The following is a 12,375-nucleotide window of genomic DNA, read 5'->3' on the forward strand; positions in this document are numbered from 1 at the left end:
TGTCATCGAGTCCCACAGCTACTTCTGTAGCGCCATGCTTTTCTCACCCTAAGTATTTCAGTTTCAATTCTTCCTCTTTGCCAAGGACTCAGTGAGTCGGGGTTTAATCTTTGTCTAATTTCTGTCTACAGAAGTAGCATAGCAACAGCCTTAACCCAGCACTAGCCCAGCACTGACTGTAACCCAAAAAATAGTCAATTGTGGTCATAAAATACATTATTCACAGGTATGTGGCTTTACATCTTTGACTTTACTGTCAAACAATGTGTCTATTAGCTCAAGTTAGGATCAAAATGTTATTCACATGTCGGCCACATGTCATAAAATGTTTTATTTATAAAAACATTTAATCAATCTCTTGTTTTGAAGTGTTCCAAGCCAAAGGGTATGTGAAAGAGATAAGTTACGACGCCGAACTGCAGTCAGGTCAAGACCCTGGTGAAGACGACGAGCACGCAGATGAGCTTCCCAGAGACGGTTTGTGACAGTTTGCGCAGAAATACTTTGCAAACCCACAGTTTCATCAGCTATCCGGGTGGCTGGTCTCAAACGATCCCGCAGGTGAAGAAGCTAGATGTGGAGGTCCTGGGCTGGTGTGGTTACGCGTGGTTACACGTGGTCTGCGGTTGTGAGGCCGGTTGGACGTACTGCCAAATTCTCTAAAACAACGTTGGAGGCAACTTATGGTAGAGAAATTAACATTAGATTTTCTTGCAACAACTCTGGTGGACATTCCTGCAGTCAGCATGCCAATTGCACGCTCCCTCAAAACTTGAGACATCTGTGGCATTGTGTTGAGTGACAAAACTTCACATTTTAGAGTGGCCTTTTATTGTCCCCAGCACAAGGTGCACCTGTGTAATGATCATGCTGTTTAATCAGCTTCTTGATATGCCACACCTGTCAGGTGGATGGATTATCTTTGTCAAAGGAGAAATGTTCACTAACAGGGATGTAAACAAATGTGTGCACAAAATTTGAAAGAAATACACTTTTTTGCGCATATGGAACATTACTGGGATCTTTTATTTCAGCTCATGAAACATGTTACCAACACTACATGTTCAGTATATTATAGAAAATATATATTCAAAATTCACCACGGGTCATCATCATTGGTCACTTGGTAAACAGAGCATAAAGGTGCCAACTATTTAGTCTCTGTTGAAGACATCCAATTAATAAATGTCTTAATCCTTTCAAGTAATATTATACATAGTCCTTACTTTCTTTTTATTCATTTGGATGTCAACCTTTATTTACATCTTAAAGAAAGATAACGAAAGAAAAACATTACAGAAAGGGTTTATTCAGTTTTTGCAGGTTGTACTAAGAGTAATATCTTCCTGTGAGTATAGGTAAAGACATTTTCACACAACCACATGTTCTGAATCTGGCTGACTGTGTTGGCTGTAGCTAGCACTTAGTCTGAATCCTTCTCAATGATTCAATTGACTTAATGATTGTGAATCCGCCCTTAAAACGAGTCCTGACCAGGTTGGGTGTGTTAGAGATTACTCTTCGCTGAATGCCTTGATTAAAAAACACCTCTCGGCTGCCCCTCATCCTGACAGACTCACCATAGCAGCGCTCATCCCTTTCCTCTCCTCCACATCATTAAAAAAGCTGTGCTTACATCCAAAACCTGAGCCATTTCTTCTCTGCAATTCTCCATTCATTTCTGTTCTGTTGAAAGGGAACTTGTATATAATTTGACATGATTGTGATTTATAGCATATCGGAACTACCTCAGGGGCAACAAAAATAATCTATATGACAAGAACACAGAATTAAAAGGTGCCATAGGGTTGATTAGTGTATACATGTGTGTATAATCCATAATGTGCACACATTTCACCGTTTATTTGTTGAATTAAAAGGATGTTTTCAGATAAATCAAATAACATAGACTGGAGAAAACTAAGTGCTTTCAACTTCACCATACAACCGCACAATAAAAAATATTAAGTTATGTAACACTGTAGTTTTACATTCCCATCTTTTCAATAATCATGAATCTAATAATTATTCATGATTATTAGGAAATCAATCGGTTTAAGTGATGAAAAAAATTACTAACATTTCTGTATGACTAATTAACACTTCCCGTGATAAATGTTGGCAATATTAACTTAGTGACTGTCCTTAAAATTGCTATAATAATCAGAATTCAAATTGTCTTGAAATCTTTTTTTGTCAGGAAGAAGATAACAATTTGTTCATAGTCCTCAGTTTCATTTGTTCATAGTCCTCACCTTCAAGAAAATGACACAATATTGTAGAAAACAGTTGGAAATAAGATTGTGGAAATAAGATTGCGTTATCAGCAGTGTGAACAACACGTGTGAATCATTGTGAATTATGTCCGAGGTCCTACCCAAAGACAAAAAAACTCAATTGAGAATTGTTTTGTCATCCATTCTCCATTCATTGGTTCTGCGTTCACTCCCCCGTATTAGAAAGTAATTTGAAGTACAGTGCAATGTACAGGTCCTAAAGTGCACACAGTTATCATCCCTTTCTCTGATAAAATATAAAATGTGTCTTTCTTGGAAGAAAAGAAAGAGGTCTGCCAATAATAGTTCCATTTACATGTGGGATTCACATGTCTTTGTTCACTGGATGACCGTAGAACATACTCGTTTGTTTCGTCTCCTCCTTCTCTCTGGTCCACCATGTAGTGAAAGTGCAGTGTCAAGAGGGAGTGCTCAGGGGAAGGGAAAGAGAGGGGGTGTACAGGCTTTGTCAGGTAGAGTATTTGATTTGGGATGTCTGTGTGTTACAGGAGACACTGGTGAGAGTGGGAACCCACCCCCCCCGTGGTCGTCGCAGCACCTTGGCTCTCCAGAAACATTGGATCCAGGCAAGCAACTTTGGCAGCGAAGAACGCATGGATACAGTGAAGCACGGCAAAGAGGTTTGAAAATTCCAGCTCCTGGGAAACAAAAGATAGACAGTAAATATTTCATTGTTTTGGTATAATAATACAAAAAAAATTGTATGAATGCACAATACAGTACATCGTTGTTCACATTGGTATCAGGTGATAATGGCTAGGAAAACATGATACAAATATGATATCTGTATTGGCTGATTTCACAGAGAGGATTTTACAGAGTCAGGGAGGTTTGTTACCTTGGCTTCAATAGCTTTATTGTCCTGATTTTGGAACAGAAATTTGATCTTGCTCTTCCCATCATCAGAGGACCCTTTCAGTTGGGAAAACTTATATCTCCATAGCACTGCCTATATAGGGGAAGGAAGTAAATGTGGTTGGACTTGGTTTATAAAGAAGCTTATCTTCTCCAACTAAGATGGAGTCAAGCGTTACGGTAAACTAGCTGTTTATCTATCTATTTGATCCTGATTAGTCCTCTTAAATTAGCTACCTATACTTATCATATAACTGAATTGCAAAGCTAAATGGTTCCCATAATGTTTTTCCACCTAACATTTGAAAATGTACCAGACAGTGCACTTATAAGTCATAACCTCAGCAGGAAACACAGTGTGGATTGTAGAGACACCCGGAAGATGACATCCTGTTGGGAATGACGATTGGAATCTACCACAGAGTGACGATAAACTTCCTCCTAATTGTCAATCATTTTGTTTGGCCTGTCTAGGGGACGTGAAAGCGTCCACGCCACCTTGTTCTAAACCAGTAGCCTGACTTTTCAACATTGGGTAGGTCGGTTTTAATGTGTGTCAATAGAGATCGAGCTCTCCCTCTGTAGCACTGTCTGTCTTTTGAATAGAATGTATGTTTGAGTCAAATATGCTAATTCATTTATTCACATTCCATACAAAACAAGATATACATGTACAAAACACAATAGGAAGCAACAATCTTCCCCCTAGGGGCTCCACACAGATCTGAATCCTGTGAGTACAGAACAAGGCCGGTCTCCTATCTGATTAAATTATTAAACATTCCCCACCATGTGTATAGTTTTACAATTGCCGTTTAAATACGAATTGTAATTTCATGCTTGTTTTGATAAACAATACCCTGCCTAGCAGCAGTAGCCTAGGCTACCGCAAGACTCTCTGGGGAGAGAAAAATAATATGCCTCGCTGTGTAGGAATTAGGCCAAGAAACACAGAGAACAACATAGCTGTCGATGTGTCCTGTTTGTCCACATTATGTATTCTAGTGGAGTAGTTCTGGTGGCTCTCAGACTTGGTAAATGTCCAAAGTTGATGTACCAGCAATGTAACTTACCTTTGAAGCAGCATCGAAGCAGACAAAGCCCATACTGAAGTCTACGGTCAGTCCCATCAGGTGGCTCTCCATGATGCAAGCGTATGTTTTACACTGTGGAGGGGAAACAACGCAAGACCCTAGTCACTAGAGGCATATATAATAGACAGCATAATCTTCCACAGCTAAACGCACATAAATCAGTTGTTGTGAGAGGATGAGAAGGCTTGGCCTGTATAGTAGAGTATGCCACTGGTTCTCTTTATCACTTATCGGTTTATCTCCTACCATTGTTTAAGCAGGATGAGCCCTCCAACATAGCTCTGCCTCACTCCCCACCCCTACCTAAAAGAGTTTGGTTTTGATTGGTTTCAAGTGACAATTTTGATGACAGAGAGCTTGGATGTTGCTTTGGGGGGCATTGAAACCTGCCTGGAAATTGATTTATGAAAAAGTTCTGCCTCTCATCTATTGTGTACCTGTATTCTCTCCACCTCCAGGAAGGTAGCCATCTGAAAGGCCTTCTCCCAGATGAGCAGCTCACACTCCAGCTCTACGCTGTAGAACATGTCCTCCCCACACTCCGTTTGGACACTGAAGCAGTGCTTCCGCTTGTCCAAGAGGTCACTGTCCTGAGAGAACCATGTTAGTCATGCCTGTGTTCAATGCCAGTCACACATGGGTTCAATTGGTATTTGTTTTCTTTTAAATGCTTTGAGTGGTTTCATTGAGCCTGCCTGGAATGCCAGATGGGCGGGGTTTCTGCATTTGGGACAATTCTATTGGTTCCGATGCTCTTGACAAGCTCAATCATAATCAAGTACAGTATTTTAAATGTTTCAAATATTATTTGAACCCATGTCTTGATATCATGCTGATAATGTGCATAATGTGCACTCATACAGTGGTTTGCAAAAGTATTCACCCCCTTGGCATTTTTCCTATTTTGTTGCCTTACAACCTGGAATTATTATTATTTATTTATTTATTTTTTGTTGGGGGGGGGTGTTGTACCATTTGATTTACACTACATGCCTACCACTTTGAAGATCCAAAATATTTTTGGGATGTTGGACGGGTTCCGCTGGTGTACAGAAATCTTTAAGTCATACCACAGATTCTCAATTGGATTGAGGTCTGGGATTTGACTAGGCCATTCCAAGACATTTAAATGTTTCTCCTTAAACCACTCAAGTGTTCCTTTAGCAGTATGCTTAGGGTTATTGTCCTGCTGGAAGGTGAACTTCCCTCCCAGTCTCAAATCTCTGGAAGACTGAAACAGGTTTCCCTCAAGAATTTCCCTGTATTTAGCGCCATCCATCATTCCTTCAATTCTGACCAGTTTCCCACCCAGACCCTGCCGATGTAAAACATCCCCACAGCATGATGCTGCCACCACAATGCTTCACTGGGGGGGATGATGTTCTCGAGGTGATGGGAGGTGTTGAGTTTGCGCCAGACATTTTCCTTGATGGCCAAAAAGGTCAATTTTAGTCTCATCTGACCAGAGTACCTTCTTCCATATGTTTGGGGAGTCTCCCACATGCCTTTTGGTGAACATCAAATGTTTTAGCTTATTTCTTTCTTTAAGCAATGCTTTTTTTCTGGCCACTCTTCCGTAAAGCCCAGCACTGTGGAGTGCACGGCTTAAAGGGGTCCTATGGACAGATACTCCAATCTACGCTGTGGAGCTTTGCAGCTCATTTAGAGTTATCTTTGGTCTCTTTGTTGCCTCTCTGATTAATTCACTCCTTGCCTGGTCTGTGAGTTTTGGGAGGCGGCCCTCTCTTGGCAGGTTTGTTGTGGTGCCATATTCTTTCCCTTTTTAAATAATGGATTTAATGATGCTCCGTGGGATGTTCAAAGTTTCTGATATTTTTTTTTATAACCCAACCCTGATCTGTACTTCTCCAAAACTTTGTCCCTGACCTGTTTGGAGAGCTCATTTGGTCTTCACGGTGCCACTTGCTTGGTGGTGTTGCAGACTCTGGGGCCTTTCAGAACAGGTGTATATATCCTGAGATCATGTGACACTTAGATTGCATACAGGTGGACTTTATTTAACTAATTATGTGACTTCTGAAGGGGCTTATTTAAGGGCTTCATAGCAAAGGGGGTGAATACACATGCAGGCACCACTTTTCAGTTTTTCATTTTTTATATATTTTTTTAAACAAGTTATTTTTAAAATTTCACCTCACCAATTTGGACTACTTTTGTGCATGTCCATTAAATGCAATCCAAATGAAAAAGCTATTTAAATTACAGGTTGTAATGCAACAAAATAGGAACAATATCAAGGGGGATGAATACTTTTGAAGGCACTGTATACTGTACTGTATGCAGATAAGAAACCCAGTGATACCCTAAGGGGATGTGACAGACATTGGCTGGAATTCAATCAACATGCATTTTAGGATTTCAGAAAATCTGTTTCACATGTTGAGAAATGCTGTTTCACATTTGTAATTCAATGTGTTATCGGCGGACGGACATAGCTGACAATACATATAGAAATAACCAGTTATGTGCACGGCGCAAATGACCAGCTCACTCAGTATGTGACGACGAACCTGGCTGAGTGAGAAATGAATAAGCGGAGCTGCTGTTGCTGCTGTGAGGATTTCAAAATCAAGTGTCAACTCCCTCGTCCCAGCCGAGACATGCTGCTGTGCATACCAAACGCACTCGTGAAAGAGCATTGCAGAAAATTTCAATGATACCAGCCAGAGTTTCAGAAAGTATAACTGCTTCCAATAGCAGCATTTTGAGTTTTACTGTTTTGCACTGTCATATGAAAGCGAAACCAGTGGTCAAGAAATTGATCAACTCTAGCCTTGCAAAGACGCAATGTGCGTAGAAATTGTGCAATATCCACACATTCTACGTCACAACTCTTGCCATTAAAATGACAAAGGACACATAGCACAGATCTCTTCTCTTTTTTCATGTCATCTTTCAAACACAGACCCTGACATTTGCTACTCAGCACTTTCTAAATACAGTACCTCAGGCGTAAAAGTTGTTGACATACCTTTAAAACTTTACACATGATCTCATACACAGTGTAGCTTTTCTCTGCCCTCGTCCAGTCCCATGTAGTCACCTGCAACATTACACATTAAATACCCTTTAGTCATATATTCAGATGGGTCCCTTCGAAATCTTTTTGAAGTGTAATTACATTGGTCTGTTTCAGTTTCCTTCACTTTAATCTTTTATGTCCTACTTGCACACTCTGTGTTCCCATTTTCACACTTGTTACGGGTTTGATTTTTCTCTCCACTTCGATGTTGGTTAGCATGTTAGCACGATAGCTGAGGTGCGCACTGATAGGAGTCACCTCGTTAGCCACCTGTGCTGGACCAGCTGGTTTTTAAGAGCTGCTGACCCAGTGCATCAGGGGAAAGGAGATGTTGAGAGAGCTAAACCTGAGGTAAGATTTCCAGCTCAACCACTTTAGTTAAGAAAGAAGCCTGAGTTTTGATGTTTCCCCTGTTTGTTTTGCTCTATATTCTCTTTACAGGTACGGTGTAAGCTGCAATCTGTATTGAAAAGTGCTTACGTGCTCCAACAGATTTGTTTTCATGTTTGAGGTGTTGTCCTCTAACAACCTCTCTCTCAGCAAGGTCAATGGACCTCTGACCAGGTCATGACCATGGCCTTATTTCTATTACAACATGACTGTCATTCAGATTCCATTCACCCAGTTAAATGGAACAGCGATAGGCTTAGGCTACTACATGATACTCTAATTTTCCCTACACCCATCATGAGGTTGCTACAACCTAGTCCCCCATACTTATCTGGTGGACCTCAGACCAGATTCAGACGCAGAACGGGCTCAATACGGACAGCGGGTCCCCCCAAAAAACTAGTTCGGGCATCGACCCCTGGTATCATATAAACGCACATAAGACATGGAAGAATGCATAGAATTGCAGGAAATAAGCTGCAATAAAACAGCAAAAAAATCTCAACTACTCACTATATTTTATGCATCGCAGTGCTAACTAGCTGTAGCTTATGCTTTCAGTCCTAGATGTATTATCTGATCCTTTGATAGGGTGGACAATGTCAGTTCATGCTGAAACAGCTCTGGTTGGTTGGAGGACGTCCTCCGGAAGTTGTCATAATTACTGTGTAAGTCTATGGAAGGGGGTGAGAACCACGAGCCTCCTAGGTTTTGTATTGAAGTCGATGTACACGGAGGAGGACGGAAGCTCGCTGTCTCCCGGCTACACCATGGTACTACCCTACAGAGTACTGTTGAGGCTACTGTAGACCATCATTGCAAAATACTGTGTTTTCATCAATTATTTGGTGAAGTGATTATATTAAGTATAGTTTTATCTAAAAAGATAACTTTTTAAATGTTTGCATTTGTATTTTTATGAAATTTAGTGAGGAGGATGGTCCTCCCCTTCCTACTCTGAGGAGCCTCACTGCTTCTCACATAAAGTCCAAACACTAGCTTGTTCGGACTGAAACCGAGAGACTCCTGAACAACCTCCTGTGCTGCAAATAGCACTAGAGGCATCCCTTCATCCCAGTCTTTCTCGAACTCAAAGTAGTAAGCTCTCAACATTGACTGCAAAGTTTGATGAAATCTCTCAAGAGCGCCTTGTGACTGGATGATATGCACCGGAGGGGCAATGGGTAACACCCAACTTCTGTAGCACTTGCTGGAAGATCTTTGACATTACATTTGAACCTTATTCAGACACTATCTGAGGATATAAACGTTGAAAAGGTTTCACAAGGCCCTTAACAATACTGGGAGCCATGATGTTGCTCAGTGGAATGGCCTTGGGGAAACGAATGGCAGCACACACGATGGTTAAGAGAAAATGGTTACTACTCGTTGCTTTGGGCAAAGGACCAACACAGTCCACCAGAACCCTGCTAAAAGGTTTGTCAAAAGCAGGTATAGGCTGCAAAGGTGCCACAGGCAGAATTTTGTTTGGTTTAACAGTCAGCTGGCAAACGCTACAGGATTTACAGTAAACCACAACATTATGTTTCAGACCAGGCCAGAAGAAGTTACGCAGGATACAATCACCCATCTTGTTCACCCCAAAATGGTCTACCATACTTCCATCGTGAGCCAACCTCTGTATCTCTTGTCAGAGTGTAACTGGAACGACAATTTGAGATACACTGGGACTATCGTTTGGACGAGAAGTGGCTTGAGAATGCCATTTCCTCATCAGAACACCATCTCTGTCAAAATGACCCATGAGAACTTCATCAAACTCCTCCTCTGCATGTATCTCAACAAAAAGACGGGAGAGGGAAGCATATTTTCTCTGTTCAGCAATTAGCTGCTTCCTAATTCAACTGTAGGGAACCTATCTTCTTTCAGCGGTCCTACTAACTCGCTCACCTTTGGGGTTTTCAAAGGAGAGGTCAACTCAGGAGGTTTACTGAAATCAGGACCACACAAAGGTCTCAGACAGATTAAACATGGTGGGATCGCTGACATTCCCGAACACTAGACTTGCTCTCTGCAATCTTCTTAAACATAGCACGTGTAACAGCAAAAACTGGGAACTGGGAACACAGACAAAGGCAAAACACCCTCCAAACTGAAGGATTGGGCTGCCCCAGTGTCTCGCAGTATTTTCACCGGCTGCTTAACATCATCGCCACTCTGAAGAGACACAAACCCATCAGAAACAAAAGGTTCATACGCAACTGATAAAAGGTCTTGCTGCACACTCTTCTTGTTCTTTTCTGTATTCTAACTAAAGTTCCCTTTTCTTGGACTCAAACTTACATTTCTGTTGCTCTAATTTTGCCTTTTAGTTCCTACTCCCGCAGTGGCACGTCTTCAGGGTTTATTCTACCACCCGTATCACCCTTTTCATCAGCCTCTCTCTGAGAGTATTTCCTTCAGCGCCAAAGCAGCATTGAGTACATTTTTGACCACTACTTCTGGATGGACAGATAACACACTGATGTCATAATGCTTTGCAATGATGATCAGATTCGCCTTCGTACAGTTATATTTTATTTCCCAAGTTGGGTCTTTCACAATGCTTCCGAATCAAAGTCACTGGTTTTCTTTTTTTCATGTGTGTTTATGCAACTTTCACACCGATTTCACCAATCTTATAACACCTATGTTGGTTGTCAGTGACAGAAAGTCTACAACAAAAAGTTATATTCTATTGGGCTGTTGAAGGTAGGTGCACCCGAATCAGCTGCCCTGCGCACCGGATAGGCAACTTTTGCAATTTTTAACAATTTCATGTTTCTGAAGGTACAAACGTTGCCTTGACTGTCAATGAATACAGCAAAGGGCTGCTGTTTTTATGAGTGAGTTCATGCTTAAGTTCAATACTTTAGATTGAACACTTTAATAAGCCACAAATTTGAGCGTTCTTCCTATTTCCACTCAGCGCTAAAACAAGCACAGTAATGAATGAGTAGGTAAGTGTATCTATAGGCTTGCTCTTTTTTAATATCGAGGAATATTTCACTTTCTCTGTTCATAGGAGTAACAACATGAATTTGTGCATGAGGCAGAAATAATGTGGTGCGCCTGGAGTTTCACCATTAGCTGAAAGACGATGTCCCTTTTTGGTCAGTGTCAGTGGAGGAAATGGAGAGTGGAGGGATGTTGAGAGGTGGACCCTCAGTCTGCTGCTCTCTCCCTCCACTGAGACTGACCATCAGATGAAGGCACCATCAGCCCTGTAAAATGTAATTAAAATGTAAATATTTAAATTCTCACTCAGCTGTGCCTCACAGGTAATACAACAAAGGATCTATTACCAGTGTGATCATATTGTTTACCTCAAATGTTGAAATATAATTATTTTAAATGGCCCGAACAACAATATATTGGCAGACAATATGGGGTGATAACACATACATATCCCAACCAGAAGCCATGGATTACAGGCAACATCCGCATCGAGCTAAAAGATAGAGATGCCGCTTTCAAGGAGCGGGAAACTATTCGGGCGTAATAGGAAATCCCACAATTCCCTCAGACGAACCATCGAACAAGCAATGCGTCAATTCAGGATTAAGATTGAATCCTACTACACCGGCTCTGACGCTCGTCGGATGTGGCAGGGCACAAAAACTATTACGGACTAGAAAGGGAAACCCAGATGCGAGCTGCTCAGTGACGCGAGCCTACCAGACGAGCTAAATGCCTTTTATGCTCGCTTCGAGGCAAGCAACACTGAAGCATACACGAGACCACCAGCTGTTCTGGATGACTTTGTGATAACACTCTCGGTAGTCGATGTGAACAAAACCTTTAAACAGGTCAACATTACACGGACCAACTGTCAAGTGACATTTTCACCTCTCCCTGACCGAGTCTGTAATACCTACATGTTTCAAGCAGACCACCATAGTCCCTGTGCTCAAGGAAGCGAAAGTAACCTGCTTAAATGAGTACTGCCCCGTGGCACTCACATCGGTCGCCATGAAGTGCTTTGAAAGGCTGGTCATGGCTCACATCAACAGCATCCCCCCGGACACCTTAGACCCACTCCAATTCGCATTACGCACCAACAGATCCACAGATGACGCAATCTCAATCGCACTCCACACCGCCCTTTCTCATCTGGACAATTGGAAAACCTATGTGAGAATGCTGTTCATCGGCTACAGCTCAGCGTTCAACACCAGAGTGCCCACAAAGTCATCACTAAGCTAAGGACTCTGGGACTAAACACCTCCCTCTGCAATTGGATCCTGGACTTCCTGACGGGCCGCCCCCAGGTGGTAAGAGTAGGCAACAACACGTCTGCCATGCTGATCCTTAACATTGGTGCCCCTCAGGGGTGTGTACTTAGTCCCTTCCTGTATTCCCAGTTCACTGACGACTGCATGGCCAAACACAACTCCAATTATTCCAGTTATTCTTATTGTGTTACTTTTCAGTCCCCTCAAGAGACTGAAAAGATTTGGCATGGTCCCCCAGATCCTCAAAAGGTTCTACAGCTGCACCATCGAGAGCATCCTGACAAGTTGCATCCCCGTCTGATATGTCAACTGGTCGGCATCTAACCGTAAGGCGCTACAGAGGGTAATGCGAACGGCCCAGTACATCACTGGGGCCAAGCTTCCTGCCATCAAGGACCTATATAATAGGCGGTGTCAGAGGAAAGCCAATAAAATTGTCAGAGACTCCAGTCACCCAAGTT

At 42.0% G+C, this 12,375-nt stretch overlaps 1 protein-coding gene across 1 annotated transcript in view; it reads right to left on the minus strand.

Moving 5' to 3' along the window:
• Nucleotides 1-1,007: 1,007 nt before the first annotated feature.
• sntg1 (syntrophin, gamma 1) overlaps nt 1,008-12,375 on the minus strand; it is a 58,538-nt gene continuing 47,170 nt past the window's right edge. Inside the window, exons 15-19 of the mRNA XM_021589231.2 lie at nt 7,239-7,310; nt 4,684-4,836; nt 4,226-4,318; nt 3,136-3,246; nt 1,008-2,935 (exon numbers count right to left, since the gene is read on the minus strand). Coding sequence (XP_021444906.1) covers nt 2,780-2,935; nt 3,136-3,246; nt 4,226-4,318; nt 4,684-4,836; nt 7,239-7,310 — 585 coding nt within the window. The 3' untranslated portion in view covers nt 1,008-2,779. The remainder of the gene's footprint in view (nt 2,936-3,135; nt 3,247-4,225; nt 4,319-4,683; nt 4,837-7,238; nt 7,311-12,375) is intronic.

The sequence above is a fragment of the Oncorhynchus mykiss genome, chromosome 28 (assembly GCF_013265735.2).
Source record: "Oncorhynchus mykiss isolate Arlee chromosome 28, USDA_OmykA_1.1, whole genome shotgun sequence".
Lineage (NCBI taxonomy): Eukaryota > Metazoa > Chordata > Actinopteri > Salmoniformes > Salmonidae > Oncorhynchus > Oncorhynchus mykiss.